The sequence below is a fragment of the Ranitomeya imitator genome, chromosome 7, assembly GCF_032444005.1.
Source record: "Ranitomeya imitator isolate aRanImi1 chromosome 7, aRanImi1.pri, whole genome shotgun sequence".
Classification (NCBI taxonomy): Eukaryota; Metazoa; Chordata; class Amphibia; order Anura; family Dendrobatidae; genus Ranitomeya; species Ranitomeya imitator.
This window is the reverse complement of record NC_091288.1, coordinates 63,454,430-63,472,904: the sequence shown is the minus strand read 5'-3', so window position 1 is coordinate 63,472,904 and position 18,475 is coordinate 63,454,430. Positions and strand designations below refer to the sequence as shown.

General features: G+C 44.2%; 1 protein-coding gene across 1 annotated transcript in view; it reads left to right on the top strand.

Annotated features, from left to right (window-relative positions):
• LOC138645858 (putative methyltransferase DDB_G0268948) overlaps positions 1-18,475 on the top strand; it is a 115,140-nt gene that overhangs the window by 63,653 nt on the left and 33,012 nt on the right. The window contains exons 2-4 of the mRNA XM_069735363.1: positions 2,841-2,991; positions 12,538-12,701; positions 12,792-13,005. Coding sequence (XP_069591464.1) covers positions 2,881-2,991; positions 12,538-12,701; positions 12,792-13,005 — 489 coding nt within the window. The 5' untranslated portion in view covers positions 2,841-2,880. The remainder of the gene's footprint in view (positions 1-2,840; positions 2,992-12,537; positions 12,702-12,791; positions 13,006-18,475) is intronic.

Below are 18,475 nucleotides of genomic sequence, written 5' to 3'. Positions count from 1 at the left end.
CTTGGCAACACGGACTTTCAACTCCCTCCAAAGGTTTTCTATAGGGTTGAGATCTGGAGACTGGCTAGGCCACTCCAGGACCTTGAAATGCTTCTTACGAAGCCACTTCTTCGTTGCCCTGGCGGTGTGCTTTGGATCATTGTCATGTTGAAAGACCCAGCCACGTTTCATCTTCAATGCCCTTGCTGATGGAAGGAGGTTTGCACTCAAAATCTCACGATACATGGCCCCATTCATTCTTTCATGTACCCGGATCAGTCGTCCTGGCCCCTTTGCAGAGAAACAGCCCCAAAGCATGATGTTTCCACCACCATGCTTTACAGTAGGTATGTTGTTTGATGGATGCAACTCAGTATTCTTTTTCCTCCAAACATGACAAGTTGTGTTTCTACCAAACAGTTCCAGTTTGGTTTCATCAGACCATAGGACATTCTCCCAAAACTCCTCTGGATCATCCAAATGCTCTCTAGCAAACTTCAGACGGGCCCGGACATGTACTGGCTTAAGCAGTGGGACACGTCTGGCACTGCAGGATCTGAGTCCATGGTGGCGTAGTGTGTTACTTATGGTAGGCCTTGTTACATTGGTCCCAGCTCTCTGCAGTTCATTCACTAGGTCCCCCCGCGTGGTTCTGGTATTTTTGCTCACCGTTCTTGTGATCATTCTGACCCCACGGGGTGGGATTTTGCGTGGAGCCCCAGATCGAGGGAGATTATCAGTGGTCTTGTATGTCTTCCATTTTCTAATTATTGCTCCCACTGTTGATTTCTTCACTCCAAGCTGGTTGGCTATTGCAGATTCAGTCTTCCCAGCCTGGTGCAGGGCTACAATTTTGTTTCTGGTGTCCTTTGACAGCTCTTTGGTCTTCACCATAGTGGAGTTTGGAGTCAGACTGTTTGAGGGTGTGCACAGGTGTCTTTTTATACTGATAACAAGTTTAAACAGGTGCCATTACTACAGGTAATGAGTGGAGGAAAGAGGAGACTCTTAAAGAAGAAGTTACAGGTCTGTGAGAGCCAGAAATCTTGATTGTTTGTTTCTGACCAAATACTTATTTTCCACCATAATATGCAAATAAAATGTTAAAAAAACAGACAATGTGATTTTTCTGGATTTTTTTTCTCAGTTTGTCTCCCATAGTTGAGGTCTACCTATGATGTAAATTACAGACGCCTCTCATCTTTTTAAGTGGTGGAACTTGCACTATTGCTGACTGACTAAATACTTTTTTGCCCCACTGTATATATATATATGTCAGAGAGACACATATATAATGCAGCGTGAGAGAGCTTTAAAGCTGGTAATTCAATTACCGGCTTTTGCTTTCTCCTTCCTAAACCCGACATGATATGAGACCTGGTTTACATACAGTAAACCATCTCATATCACCATTTTTTTTGCATATTCCACACTACTAATGTCAGTAGTGTGTATATGCAAAATTTGGCCGTTCTAGCTATTATATTTAAGGGTTAAATGGCGGAAAAAATTGGCGTGGGCTCCCGCACAATTTTCTCCGCCAGAGTAGTAAAGCCAGTGACTGAGGGCAGATATTAATAGCCTGGAGAGGGTCCACGGTTATTGGCCCCCCCCTGGCTAAAAATACCTGCCCCCAGCCACCCCAGAACAGGCACATCTGGAAGATGCGCCTATTCTGGCACTTGGCCACTCTCTTCCCATTCCCGTGTAGCGGTGGGATATGGGGTAATGAAGGGTTAATGCCACCTTGCTATTGTAAGGTGACATTAAGCCTAATTAATAATGGAGAGGCGTCAATTATGACACCTATCCATTATTAATCCAATTGAATGAAAGAGTTAAAAAAACACACACATTATTAAAAATTATTTTAATGAAATAAAAACAAAGGTTGTTGTAATATTTTATTTATTTCATTAAAATAATTTTTAATAATGTGCAAAAAAAATGGTGATATGAGATGGTTTACTATATGTAAACCAGGTCTCATATCATGTCGGGTTTGTGAAGGAGAAAGCAAAAGCCGGTAATTGAATTACCAGCTTTAAAGCTCTCTCACGCTGCATTAAATATAAATATATATATATAGGTGTCTCCCTGACATATATATATGTATATATACCTATTCTATGTGTATATATCTACTCTAATCTAACCTGTCAGTGTGATTTTTCTGTACTCTGTGCTGAATTGCCGGCTTTTCTAAGGAGACCCGTGCGTAAAAATCGGACAGCAATACGGATGTCATACGGATGTTGCGATAAAAAAATTGCATGACACTCGCATGGCACTCGCAGACGTTACATCAGTTTTTTCGGTCCGTAAATCGGACCGTTTTTTTCTCACACAAGTGGAGATGAGCCCTAAGGCATAGCTATCTTTACAGTCCCACCAGGTTTGTCCTGATGAAGAGGTCTGGCATGACCTCGAAACACGTAGACTTATAAACCTCTTAAATGTTTAGCTTTTAAGGATATTCCGTCTCGGCAGCGCATTAGTGATACATCCCTCCATTTTCCTTTCACCAAGTGTTGTCTTCCCGACCAGTATCTGTGCAGCAACTGATGTATGTTAATTATGTGTTGCCATTAAGCAACTCGGCAAGGTGAGGGCATCTTCCCTTTACCTGACACTCATAGTAACATAGTTAGTAAGGCCGAAAAAAGACATTTGTCCATCCAGTTCAGCCTATATTCCATCATAATAAATCCCCAGATCTACGTCCTTCTACAGAACCTAATAATTGTATGATACAATATTGTTCTACTCCTGTGTTATGAGATAAGACCATAGGTCCATAGCTTTGTTTCTTCCTAGTTGTTTTCTACTACACTGTAATAACATTTCTATTTTTTTAACAGCTTTTTACATCAGAACTTATCAATCTAAGCACAGATCATCATGGCAGTCAACTTTTTCAAGAAGATGGACTTTTCCTTAAAATATCAAAAGTATATGATTCCAGCCTCTGATGAAATTATCAATATGGTTTTATCCTATGTGAAAGTAAAAGTAAGTATAATAATAAGGTAAGCCATTGAAGTATAGCAATCTTACTTAAAGTGGGGGGAAAAAAGTATTTAGTCAGCCACCAATTGTGCAAGTTCCCCCCTTTAAAAAGATGAGAGGCCTGTAATTGACATCATAGGTAGACCGCAACTATGAGAGTCAAATTTGAGAATGCAAATCCAGAAAATCACCTTGTCCGATTTGGCAAGATTTATTTTTCAAATTATGGTGGAAAATAAGTATTTGGTTGTTAACAAAAGTTATTCTCAATATTTTGTTATATATTCTTTGTTGTCAATGACAGAGGTCAAACGTTGCAACCGAACACCATTATAGTCAATAGAAAGCAAAAACAAGCGCATGCACAACACCTTGGAACAGCCCGAAATGCTGCCAAAAGACATCAAATGAGGGACAGACACCAGGAAAGTGGCCTCCATTCACCCACAGTACAAATTGCATCATGGAACTGCAGCAATCAACCAGGCATGAGGCATCAGGGTCTGGGACAGCATTTACAGCTTTCTAATGAACGTCACAGTAAGACGAGGTGGGTGAGGGATTGGTGTAGGGTCCCTTTGCTGAGAGCCCTGATGCCACATGCAACACCTCTACTTGCTTTCATGCTGAGCCACACTCAGGTGGCACAAATAAGTTTTCTAGACTACTATTGTCAGAAAAATTTAAGGATAGTAACACGGGTAGTTAAGTACAAGGAAGTGAAGGCTTGAGGCTATGTGCACACGTATTTTGGAGCTCTGCGGATTTTTCCGCAGCAGATCTGAGACATCCGCAGGTAAAAGGCACTGTTTTACCTGCAGATTTACCGCGGTTTTTATGCAGATTTTGTGCGGATTCCACCTGCGGTTGTACACCTGCGGATCCCTATTGTGGAGCAGGTGTAAACCGCAGCGGAATCCACACAAGGAATTGACATGCTGCGGAATGTAACCCGCAGCGTTTCCGTGTGTTTTTTTTTTTTTTCCACAGCATGGGCACTGCGGATTGCGGTTTCCATACATTTACATTGTACTGTAAACGCATGGAAAGTTGCTGCGGATCCACAGCAAAATTCGCAATGTGTGCACATAGCCTGTCTCGGAGGCCTAATGCTATAGGCAACACGCATGAAGGAGACCCAACCATGAGTCTACACGTTTTCAAAAATTAGTGGCAGGCACCAACAAAGTGGCATCAATTGCAATAAAGTAGAATTAGTATAGCGGGGACCGACACCTCTTCCCCCTACAGCCAACCCACCAGATGGAGACTGTAGTGGGTAAGGTGGTGGAATCACTGTTCCGTATCCCTCTGAAAGCCTGGAAGGGGCATAACTAGGTGGCCTACCAAATCCCCACTTGGACAAGAGGCAGTAGGTAAACTGTGAACCAAGGAGGTACAAAGAGATGGCACCAGGTGCTACTCCATGGCTGACATACAGAATGTGGCAGCTGACCCTCTACAGAGGGTAAGCTCCTAAGGCCCAAAGGAGGGATGAAAATGCAGGCAGGCACTGTAGGGACTCTGGAACCATGGGTGCAGATGGCACCGGCTGAGAAACAGAAAAGCACTGGCAGTCAGACAGATGGGTGCTGGCAGGTGCAATCTGGACCGGCTTATGGACAGACAGGTACAAGCAGATGACACAGACAGGTAAGAGCAGACGGGTACAGAGTAGACAAGCAGACATATGGCCCATTGTAACTTGACATTTAGCAAGCATGCAAGGCAAACTAACATAGCTCAGGCACCTCCATATTGGAGAAGAAGCCTAAAATAGGTGTCGCCCAGCTATAGGTTGATGTGGGTAGTCCCTTTAAAAGGGAAGGAGCGCACGAGTGTGCCCTATAAGCATAATTCCCGGTCCTACAACTGATCCTTGGTGGACACCGACACATAGGGGACTAGATTAAGAGGTGGTGTGTGAGTGGGAGACACTGAATGTCCTGTCTGTTAGGTATGAGGACATCCTACAAAGGGCCAAGTCTGTAATGTCAACAGATCAGAGCATCTGTAGTAAGAAGGAATGGTCCACTGTGTCAAAGACAGATGGCAGGTCCAGGACAAGGAGGAGGACAAACTCTCATTGCTTTCATTTGGCAGTTAGTAGATTGATGACTTTAGTCAGGGCAGTTTCAGTGGAATGGTGCGGTCTGTAGTCAGATTGTATGTGGTCAAAGATGAAGCAAGACGAGAGGTGGGAGGACGGTTCAAAATGGACATGTTGTTCTAGCAGTTTGGTGCCCTAGGGTAGAAATGATATGGGACGATGGGTAGCCACAGAGGATGGGTCAAGAGTGTGTTTTTTGAGGATGGGTGTGATCAAGGTATGTTTCAATCAGGATGGAAGACACCAGCTGTTAGTGACATGTTCAAGAGGTCAGTTATGCTTGTGATGAAGACAGTGGTAAAGTTTGGAATGAGGTGGGACATTAGTGTCATGTTCACAGGTGGTGAGGCAAAGTATTTAGATGAGGAGAGGGAGGGGGAACTGGTGGACGCAGGAAAGAATTGAAAGTACTTAATAGCTGTTTAGGGTTGTGAGACAGGTATGATATGAGGAATCAGAAGTTGTTTTGTTTTGCTGCAGTCAGAATTTGTGCAGCATTTTTACAACTTCTGTTACTGGACAGGCAACTACGCTCCCTTTTATTTAGCAACCGTACAATGGTACACTTTGTAGATGAGGGCCAGAAAGTGCATGTGCTCCAGTAGATGGCAAGTGCTGCATCAAGTGGCCTCTGCTCCTCTTCCTTCACCTTAACATCACACACCGTACAGTCCTCAGTGGTGGCACCCCAATTTCCCTTTTTTTCCCTCACATCACAGCTCTCCAAGTGCCCAACTGCCTGTAAGGAACCATAGATGGACCATTTTGCAGACCTGTTCACACATTCTATTTCATGGGGATCAGAGGTCAGCTCTAAAGATTCAGAGTCAAGCGGAGGAAATCATCTGCACCGATGGCCAAATTTTTTTTCTGACTTAGATCTATGGCCGGATGAAGTTTTTTTCTGAGCATAAACCAAACCCTCTTCAACAGACGTTATCCCCGTTGGGTGAAGGTGATCCATTTGTGACGAGACACAGATACTGTGCTGTCAAGGCAGGAAGAGGACGAGGGTGACTCTCAGGGCAAGGAGTGGTAGAACATAGAGGATGACGTAGTTGATCACACTTGTTGTAAACCCAGAGGCATGCAGCTGATTAGCTCAGAAGAGGAGGATGAAGATGAGGACGTTACGTACACAGAGCTATGCAATCATGACAACCAATGCATCCTGAAGCCCAACTCTGGCAGTGGACAGCAGTGTTCATGGTTCTGCAGTTGCCTAGCTTGGGTCTTTTTTTTTTTTTTCAGATAGACAAAAATCTTAAAAATCATGTTATCTGTCAACTTTTTGTTAAAAAAAAAAAAAACAGCCTAGTAGAGTGAAAAAATGAAATCATTTCAGTACTAAATTCATGACCTGCCACATGTGTGATCAACATGCGTTAATCTGGGAATGTCACTGTGCTAAAATGCAGACTAGCGGGTCTTGCCAACCACAGTCCACCCCATCAACCACATCTTTTGATTCTTTCTTCTCCCTCAAGTTGTCACACAGGTCTCTGGCCAAAGAACCTCCACTTGTTTACCCCCTACTGTTAGGGTGATTGATAGCCAATTAGCTGATATGGAATTGGACATGCCTGCTGTTTTGAGTAATCTTACCTAACAAGCACACCCCATATTTCTCAATCTATCGTAACATCCCCGCCTGCACTTCTCACAGTACAGCAGCTTGTCGTGTTCACCCTATTCCACAATGTGCCGGCACAGCAGTAAACCCTAATTTCTGCAGTTGTGCTCACATAGAAAAGATTCTTCACTCCTACACATAGCACAGTTAACTATCTTGAGTAAATGGGGTGTAGATAAAGGCTGCATGAGCCTTTTGGGGTATGGTTGAGTTTGATGGTGAATTATGTTCAGAGAAGTAGAGAATAAGTGGTTTATATATAAAAAGGCCTTTGATTAGGGAACGTGATAGGCTGCCCTAAACACGTGCTTTTAGGGAGCACCTAAAAAATGTATAAATTGTAGTTATACTCCTAGTTTCACGGGGGACAAAGGGGAAGAGGTGAGTCATCTAGCTAGGAGATTGAACTTAACCGGACAAAGTCTAGATCAGGGGTGTTAGCATTTTTGTGTGTCTCAGGGATTGAAATTTTTGAGAGACCACAAGAATTGGCTAGAGATAGAAGCTGGGATGCAAATGGAGAGGTGGAGCTGTTGAAGTCTCCCAGGATAAGGTTTGTCAATTCTGAGGACATGAAGTGTGGACACAATGCATAAAAGTGATCAAGGAAGTGGATGGGTGAGCATGGGGGCCAGTATATGACTGCTACTCTGAGGAAGAGGGGATGGAACACCCTGATAATATGAACCTCCAACGAAGAATGGCATTCAATCAGTCTGCATTTATTTATTGGGTTACAAACAGGATTGTTGTTGGTAGCAAGGAGTGCAGGGTTATCGTGGAGTTAGAGTGAATGTACATCGCAATATACGCATATTCCATGTGTTGTAATCTGGATGGGGATAAGCCGTACTCACTATTACTTTTCTGAGAACTAATTATTGTGAACAGCCTGCGCATCCTCGGATGGTTCGTGGACCAATTGTGTCATTGTCTGGATGATGGAGACTAGCTGAGAGCTATTCGCTACTAAGATCACAGTGCTTGTTTCTGTATGACTCATGGCCTGTGATCTCTGTGATTTGTTTCAGGGCCACTTCAATCTGTTGGCCACAGATATGCAGCCTTTCTGCCTTTATGGATACAGACGGTTTCCGAAAGCTGATGGCCGTTGAAGTCCGCCCCAATACCAGTTGCCCTGGCACCGTTACTTCTCTAGGAAAGATGTTGTGATGTTGGGCTCCCTCCGGTGGTTGTAGGTGGTAATGCAGTTGTCCCTGGGCGGCAGTCCTGGTCAGGTGTATCTGCTGATTGCAATTCTGACTTTAGTACTTAGGTTTGCAGGATTCATTAGTCCTTGCCAGTTGTCAATGGTTATTGGGAGGTGTTGGACCTCTGTCTGGTTTCTCCTGCTTAGCTGCCAATTCAGCAAAGATAAGAGTCTGTTTTTTTTCCTTTGGCACACATGCTGTGTGCTGAATTTTGATTGTATTTCTGCTCTGTGTGTAGGATTCTCTGGAGTTGCAGATATACGTTCCACGTCTTTAGTTAGATGGAGGAATTTTTTGTATAATCTGCTGTGGATATTTTTGGAAGGGTTTTAATACTGACCGCACAGAACTCTGTCCTATCCTTTCCTATTTTAGCTAGAGTGGCCTCTTGTGCTAAATCTTGTTTTCTGCCTGTGTGTGTCTTTCCTCTCCTACTCACAGTCAATATTCGTGGGGGGCTGCCTATCCTTTGGGGTTCTGCTCTGAGGCAAGATAGTATTCCTATTTCCATCTATAGGGGTATTTAGTCCTCCGGCTGTGACGAGGTGTCTAGGGTATGTTAGGTACACCCCACAGCTACTTCTAGTTGCAGTGTTAGATCAGGATTTGCGGTCAGTACAGTTACCACCTACTCCAGAGAAAGTTTCATGCGGCTCCAAGGTCACCGGATCATAACAGAAAGATGTGCCTGCGCTACAGCAACAAGTGGCAGACAACATGACCCGTTCCCTGAAAAATTCTATGCCTGCCAGGGTGCATTTAAACAATGACGCCTGGATGAGCAAGCATGGCCAGGGGAATTACAGCTAGATGACTGGGCAATGGGTGACTCTGGTGGCTGTAGAGGGAGTCGAGGAAGGGTCTGCTCCACAAGTCTTGCAATCCACAAGACTTGCAGGGCACTTGGGGATGGAAAAATAAACAAAGATGCACCATAAGATGGATAACTAAGCTACTAGACAACAGGGGTTGGAGAACGAAACTACTAAACAGCCAGGGTTGTAGAACTAAACCACTACACAGTATACGACGATGGATAACTAAACAAATAGACAAAAGGGTTGGAGAACTAAACTACTAAGCAGCTATGATTGCAGAACTAAAAAAATACACACCAGAACATGGAGAATGAAACTACTAGACTACAGGGGTTGGAGAACTAAATTACTAAACAGCTTGACTTGGAGAACAAAACTAAAACACACCAGGAGATGGAGACTTTAAGCATTAGACAGAAAGGTGACACTAGACACCAAATCTTTGAATCCCTAGGGCTTGCAGATCAAACCTCTGTATGTAATACTTCCTCCAGTGATTCTGCCTCCTCCACCTCCTTTAGGGCCTCCACCTATGCACTCAATCTCTGCCTTAATGAAACCAATGTTACAACACTGCAGAGGGAATCCCCCCAGCTCTGTACTGCGCAGCCATGGCTCACCGCAATTGGGCAGCTTTTAAATTAATACGCTTTGGAGATCGCAGTCATACAGATCAACAGTTGTGGACAGCTATTCATGACGAGGATGACCAATGGCTGTCTACACTCAACCTGTAGCCAGGGAAGGTTGTGTGAGATAACAGTGCAAACCTGGTGGCGGCCCTATGCAGGGCCAACCTTACACACGAGCCTTTTATGGCTCAAACTGATGCTACAGCAATTCCTACACTGCTGCCCCAGCATGGATGCACTGCTGTAGAAAACACTGTCATTGTGTGTTCACTTTCACCATTCCACTTAAGTGAGTATAGCGATCTTGCAGACTACCGGTTAACCGATTGATGTGCGAAGTGACCACACTGTGGAATTCAACTGTGCACATGTTGAAGCAACTGTGGCAGTAGCGCCGAGACATGGTGCAGTATGACATCCTCCTCAAAAAACCCTCCCTCGACCTATCCTCTGTGTCCAGCTATCGCCCGATATCCCTTCTCCCTTATGCCTCAAAACTACTGGAACAGCATGTCCATCTTGAATTGTCCTCCCACCTCTCCTCCTACTCCCTCTTTGACCAGTTACAATCTGGCTTCCGACCACATCACTCAACTGAAACTACCCTAACTAAAGTGACCAATGACCTGCTAACCGCCAAGAGCAAGCTACACTACTGTCCTCCTCCTCCTGGACTTGTCTTCTGCCTTCGACACTGTGGACCACTCCCCCCTGTTAGATTCCCTCCTCTCTGAGCATCACAGAATTGGCCCTATCCTGGATCTCATAATATCTAACAGACTGTACATTCAGTGTCTCTCTCTCTCCCACACGACCTCCTCATCTCGCCCCATGTCTGTCGGTGTTCCTCAAGGTTCAGTTCTAGGACCCCTACTGTTCTCCATCTACACCTTTGGCCTGGGACAGCTCATAGAATCCCACGGTTTACAATATCATCTCTATGCTGATGACACGCAGATCTACCTTTCTGGACCTGTCCTCACTTCCTTACTGACCAAAATCCCACAATGACTGCTATTTCATCCTTCTTTTCTGCTCATTTTCTAAAACTGAACATGGACAAAACCGAATTCATCATCTTTCCCCCACCTCACTCTACCCCTCCACCTGACCTATCCATCAATGTCAATTGCTGCTCGCTTTCCCCGGTCCAGCACGCTCGATGCCTCGGGGTGATCTTTGATTCTATCCTCTTTCAAGCCACATATCCAAGTCCTTGCCTCCTCTTGCTGATTCCAACTCAAAAACATCTCCCGGATCCATGCTTTCCTTGACCATGAACCCACAAAAACACTAGTACATGCCCTTATCTCCCGCCTCGACTACTGCAACCTCCTACTCTCTGGCCTCCCCTCTAGCACTCTGGCACCACTCCAATCCATCTTAAACTCTGCTGCCCAACGAATCCACCTGTCTCTCCATTATTCTCCAGCTTATCCTCTCTGCCAGACCCTTCACTGGCTTCCTATTGCCCAGAGGCTACAGTTCAAAACACTAACTGACCTATAAAGCCATTCACAACCTCCACTCCTCCTTAGATCTGTGACATGGTCTCCCGTTACCTACCTACACGCAACCTTCGATCGTGTCATGTTCTCCTCCTCTACTCCCCTCTCATCTCTTCCTCCCACAACCACATCCAAGACTTCTCCCGTGTTTCCCCTATACTCTGGAACTCTCTACCCCAACACATCAGGCTCTTGCCTACCATGGTTCCTTCAAAGGGAACCTGAAGACCCACCTCTTCCGACAAGCCTACAACCTGCAGTGATCCCCAGTCTACTGAACCGCCGCATAACCAGCTCTACCCTCTCCTATTGTATCCTCACCCATCACCTGTAGACTTTGAGCCCTCGCGGGCAGGGTCCTCTCTCCTCCTGTACTTGTGTGTGCCTTGCTTTACTCATGTTTATTGTACTTGTCTATATTTGCCCCGTACACATGTAGAGCGCCATGGAATAAATGGAGCTATAAAAATAATTCAAAAAATATTTAATATGCCATACTTGTGCATGGAGCACAATAGAAGCAGTGCACAACACATTTGGAGGACATGTGCCCTGCTGGCTTTGTCTGAGAACCATCAAAAACGCCCCCCCCCCCCCAAAAAAAAAAAAAAAAAATACGGAAGGTAAATTTTACAGCCACACTGGACACTATCTGACCGATATACAACTGCCAAACTAAATTGCTGAAATCTTGCTAATAACAGTGGCAGTATCAAGAGAAGCCTCTCAGTATCAGTGTCAAAATGGCGCTAAAACCACATGTCAGATATTTATATGGGGAGGGACATGTGATTTCAGCAGCCAATGACACATGCCGTGGTGTCAGGACACTGTGGGTGTTTCCTGCACCCTGATTGGCTAACCGCAATGTGCACACATAAAGTTAAAAAAAAAATTGACTACTGTGCTCCCAATAACGCGGCACCTCTGAGCTTTGCAAACCCCCTCTCCTCAGCAAACACAAGCCGAATGGTCAGAAAACACCACCATTATTGTTGCTAAAGTGCAGCAAATATTTTCCAGCACTTTTTCCAAATGTTACCGATTTTTACAGATTTTATAAAATTTTGCTAAGGTTTCCGATCATGAATCCGAATGTGCCATATTCGCGCCAAATTTGTTTGCCGATCATTTTCCAAACAAATTCGCTCATCTCTACTTGTGACTCACAGGCGTCCTGCTGTGAAAACCAGGTACTCCAGCCAGTCTAATAGGACTCCGTCCGCATCCTGGGGGATACATATCGACCCTCGCATGTGATTCCCTCACTGCCTCACAGAGATTAAATGTATATTATTGGGATTTGATGCGAAATGAAACTCAAAGTAGCAAGTATTTGTTGTGTAAAGGAAATGATACATGGTTTTCTAAATATTTTAAAAATATAAATCAGAAAATATATTTGAGGCAAATATTTTCTGTTGTAGATCCCGATGTTTTTATTATTGATGCTCATGTGTAAACTAACAATTCTGTAGGAATGTGCTACAATGTATTTAAATGATTGTACAATGTGCGTAAATGGCCAAAAAATACCAAATGATTGTACCTACCATTTACATCTATCAACATAATAAATATAGTGTATATAGAAATAATTCTACCTTTTTACTAAATGTACTCTACCCCTTATTAAGGCAAATGGGCAGCCCCTTGACATGGCGCTGGATGTTGGCTGCGGAACTGGACGCTACACTTTACCTCTAGCTCCTCACTTCAAGAAGGTCCTAGGACTAGATATCAGTGAATCCCAACTACGTTTGGCAAAAGAAATGACCTTGGCAAACAATGTGACCTACATGTGAGTACCAAGCTGGATTTCCTAATTTTGCTGATATGGGATCATTAGATGGTATAAGTGACTTGGTTATCGTCTGTCCTCTGTCCGTAGGGTGGCTCCGGCTGAGAATTTACCTCTGAGGGATGCTTCTGTAGACCTGGTACAAGTCGGACTTGCTGCTCATTTTTTCACATTAGACAAGTTTATCAATGAGTCAGTTCGAGTACTGAAGACGAGAGGATGCTTGGCTGTCCATGCTGGTGAAATGTCCACTGAGCTTGAATACAAAAATTTGTCAGACAGTCTTAATGTAGTAATGTCAGAGGTAATTTACTGATTACATACAACGTTGGTAGCATCTATAGTCCTCTTCTTTTGTACAGTATAATATAATTCTGCGTTATCATTAACTGCTGCTTGTTGTGATATTTCAATGGTGTCTAGAGATGAGCAAATAGATTTAAAGGGAAGGTGCCATAAAAAAAAAAAAATTTTCAGAAATTGTAAAAATGTAAAGAATTAATGATTACATTTTCTTAAAAAATATTATCATTTGTTTATAATTTAGTAAAATATGAAAAATAATTTGAAAAGTTTTGGAATTTCCACTTTTCAACACTAGGGGGAGCAGCTGCTGAAATTTCAGAAAAACCTAGTGCAGAAATAGCTCACATTACAGCACTGCAGTAATTATGGGCGGAGTCTGCTGACGTGTGTGATGTCACTCCTCTCCTCCCCTTCTGGGTGTTTGCTAAGGGATTAGAGAGGATGAGATTCAGGAACCCAGTGAGCAGCCATTTTGTTTGTGACTGCAGAGTATGGCTGCCGTCACACTATCAGTATTTGGTCAGTATTTTACCTCAGTATTTGTAAGCCAAAACCAGGAGTGGAATAATTAGAGGAAAAGTATAATAGAAACATGTCATCACTTCTGCATTTATCACCCACTCCTGGTTTTGGCTTACAGATACTGAGGTAAAATACTGACCAAATACTGATAGTGGACGGCAGCCTTAGGCTACTTTCACACTAGCGTTGTTGGCTGTACGTTGCAATGCGTCATTCAGGAGAAAAAACGCATCCTGCAAAGTTGTCTGCAGGATGCGTTTTTTCCCCATAGACTAACATTACCGACGCATTGCGACGTATTGCCACACGTCACAACTGTCGTGCGACGGTTGCGTCATGTTTTGGTGGACCGCCGCCACAAAAAAAGTTACATGTAACGTTTGTGCGTCGAGTCCACCATTTTCGACCGCGTATGCACGGCCGAAACTCCGCCCCCTCATGCCCAGACCTTACAATGGGGCAGCGGAAGCGTCGTAAGACTGCTTCCGCTGCCCACGTCGGACATTTCTTTCACAGCATACGTCGGTACGACGCACTGCGAAAGGCTCGTACAGACGCTAGTGTGAAAGCGGCCTTATACTGACAAGTAGACAGTCACCGAGGATGGCAGGCAGCAAGGATTCTGGGAGATATGTGGTGGAGGGAGCAGGGTGACAGCAGCACAGAGTATTTCAGGAGAGCAGTGTGCTGGTCTATGGGGGCCCCCTGTTCGGTGTGCGGAGCAGCCAGGGATTGTACATAGAGCGCTGTCTTTTATACTCATGGATGGACCGTCTGCTTCACAGAAATCCAGGAAACATTTCTGCGGATTGATGGCCTGGTCTGATCCAGACTTTGCATGCAGACCCCATTCCCCTCCTCAGATCTTGTCTTCTCCATCCTGTCCTGGCGATGTGTGAATGCGAGGTGACAGGCGCAGTCTGGGGTGACGCTGGGAAGGAAATGTAGCCATATAGTAACGATAAAAATGAGACCCCTCTCTTCAGCCGCCTCACCAGCCTTCCCCTGACTGCACCTAACTGGAGGTCATGCTGTCCCCTCTATTACCCCAGACCCGCGTGCAGGTGCTCAGCCAGAACCACCATAGAATGGGTCCGCTTTCTGAAGATAATACTGCCATAGTGTTCTCACATAATACCGCCATATAGATCACACACAATACTATCAAATAGATCACACAATACTGTCATACAGTTCTCACATAATACCACCATATAGATCACACATAATACCGCCAGTGTTCTCACATACCGCCATATAGATCACACATAATACTGCCATAGTGTTCTCACATAATACCGCCATATAGATCACACACAATACTATCAAATAGATCACACAATACTGTCATACAGTTCTCACATAATACCACCATATAGATCACACATAATACCGCCAGTGTTCTCACATACCGCCATATAGATCACACATAATACTGCCATAGTGTTCTCACATAATACCGCCATATAGATCACACACAATACTATCAAATAGATCACACAATACTGTCATACAGTTCTCACATAATACCACCATATAGATCACACATAATACCGCCAGTGTTCTCACATACCGCCATATAGATCACACATAATACTTCCATAGTGTTCTCACATAATACCGCCATATAGATCACACATAATGCTGCCAGTGTTCTCACATAATACCGCCATATAGATCACACACAATACCACCATATAATTCTCACAATACTGATCAAGCATAATACCACCATACAGATCACATAATACCGTCATATAGATCTCGCATAATGCCATAATACAGCATGACGCTCGCAGCTCCTGTTATCGTACACATTGAGTTGCGTGTGCAATGGGGAAAGATATGCAGGGGGGAGAGGAGTGCATAGGAGAGGATTAGATACACGGTTCACCAGACAGTATCACACAGGAGAGGATTAGATACACGGCTCAGCAGTCAGTATTTCACAGGATTAGGCTATGTGCACACGTCAGGATTTTTTCCTGACATAATCCTGAGAATTCTGCCAGAAATCCGCGTGCTTTTTTTGCGCAGATTTCTTGCGGAATTTGCGCGTTTTTTGCGTGGATTTTTTGCGGTTTTTTTGCTTTTTTTTCTTTTTATTTTCCGGAATGTCATTTTTGATAGGAAATCCGCAAAGATAGAGCATGTCCGGATTTTTTGCGGTATGCGTTTTTTTTGCGGAAAAAAACGCTAACATCTGCACAAAAAATGCGGAATGCATTCTAAATGATAGGATGCAAAATGTTAGCGTTTTTTTAGTGGATTTATAGCGTTTTTATGGCGAAATTCCGCAAAAAAAAAAAACGCTAAAAATCCGGACGTGTGCACATAGCCTTAGATACACAGGTCAGCACAGGATAGGATTAGATACACGGTTCACCAGACAGTATCACACAGGAGAGGATTAGATACACGGCTCAGCAGACAGTATCACACAGGAGAGGATTAGATACACGGCTCAGCAGTCAGTATTCCACAGGAGGATTAGATACACGGCTCAGCACAGGATAGGATTAGATACACGGCTCAGCAGACAGTATCACACAGGAGAGGATTAGATACACGGCTCACCAGACAGTATCACACAGGAGAGGATTAGATACACGGCTCAGCACACAGTATTACACAGGAGAGGATTAGATACACGGCTCAGCAGACAGTATCACACAGGAGAGGATTAGATACACGGCTCAGCAGACAGTATCACACAGGAGAGGATTAGATACACGGCTCAGCAGACAGTATCACACAGGAGAGGATTAGATACACGGCTCAGCAGACAGTATCACACAGGAGAGGATTAGATACACGGCTCAGCAGACCGTATCACACAGGAGAGGATTAGATACACGGCTCAGCAGACAGTATAGGATTAGATATACGGCTCAGCAGACAGTATAGGATTAGATACACGGCTCAGCAGACAGTATCACACAGGAGAGGATTAGATACACGGCTCAGCAGACAGTATAGGATTAGATACACGGCTCAGCAGACAGTATAGGATTAGATACACGGCTCAGCAGACAGTATCACACAGGAGAGGATTAGATACACGGCTTAGCACACAGTATCACACAGGAGAGGATTAGATACACGGCTCAGCACACAGTATCACACAGGAGAGGATTAGATACACGGCTCAGCAGACAGTATCACACAGGAGAGGATTAGATACACGGCTCAGCACACAGTATAGGATTAGATACACGGCTCAGCAGACCGTATCACACAGGAGAGGATTAGATACACGGCTCAGCAGACAGTATAGGATTAGATACACGGCTCAGCAGACAGTATCACACAGGAGAGGATTAGATACACGGCTCAGCACACAGTATCACACAGGAGAGGATTAGATACACGGCTCAGCACACAGTATCACACAGGAGAGGATTAGATACACGGCTCAGCAGTCACTATCACACAGGAGAGGATTAGATACACAGGTCAGCACAGGAGAGGATTAGATACATGGCTCAGCACAGTATAGTGAGAGATGCAGGGTCTGATGTCCTGTGAGGAGCTACAGTGAGGTCCGAGCAGCACAGAGATTCTCCCCCATCCCCCTCTGTTACCTCTCTGCAGCTCCTGATAAGAGGACATCAGACCGCAGCACTTCACCCTCTCTAGTGATTCTAGAGATTACAGGCAGCAGAGGACAGGGAATGGCCGCTGAGTGTGAGGGGAGACAGATGGAGCTGCCCCTCCAACAGCACGGCTCTACAGTGGAGCTCACATGTACACTCCACTGTGGGCTAAAGCAAGATGGCGCCGACCTCCTGCCTCTGCTGTGATGTGGAGACAGCCCAGGGGGCGTGGCCACATCAGAGCAGAGAGCAGCTTATAATGCTAGCTATGGGGTCGGACGCCGACTGCTGAGTCCTATGTCCAGAGCAGCCGTATGTGAAGACTGTAAGTGTCGTGCAGCTACACTTACAGTCCTGCAAATGAAAATGGCGGCGCCCAGTGGCAGAAAAAAAAATGAATAAAAAAAAAACAATAAATACTATGCACTTGAAAATAACTTATGATAATAAGGAATTAAAGAGGTTTGTTTGTTTTTTTACAATATTAAAACGCGGCACCTTCCCTTTAAGTGGAATTAAATTCTACTAATATTACCAAAATGCAGATTTTTTTTGGTAACTCCCTTTAAGAGATTTAGCAAAAAAAATGGGAGCTTGCTGCCATATTGCTAAACAGCATATGGCCAACCCATGGTTAAATAAAATTACACTTGCCATAGTCATTTTACTTGTCACCCATCTGGTATTGGTCACATCTTTTTATCTCCGCCACCGAGCGCTGAATCCTGGGCCTCTTCACACTAGATCAGGACTTGCAGCTTTGAAGAGGCCCGGATTTATGGGCATGCGCACACACAAGGTTGCAGTGCCCGTCATGTCAGCTTTACTTTGAGTGGTTTCCCAGAACTGTCCCCAGCCTAGCACAAAGAGGTCTTGGGATTCAGCGAGAACAGGAAAGATGAGAAAATGTGCCAAAGATCGTATGGGTGACGAAGACTAGCAGAGTGGCCGGAGAGGTGAGTGATAAGGTGAAAATAAGTTGTTGGGTTTTTTTTTTACATCTTCTTCTTTATATTATGCTCTGGAGTCTGGAGAGATCACATAGCATAATAAGGGACATTCAATTTAGAAAGTTGTCCTGTGGTTCCACATAAATATTTTTTTTATTGTAACACAGGCTAAATATTTTATTAAGAAGATTTTATAGCAAATAGCGCAATTTGTGAAATATTTCATAAGAAATAAACTTAAAGGGGTATTCCCATCTCCAGGATCCTATCCCAATATGTACTAGGTGTAATAATAATATTAGCAAATACCTCCAATTAGAAATGTAATATATTTTTTCTGATGTGCTATGTCTCTTTCCTAATGTGCAGGCATTGCAGGATCTTGGGTATCTATGGTTAC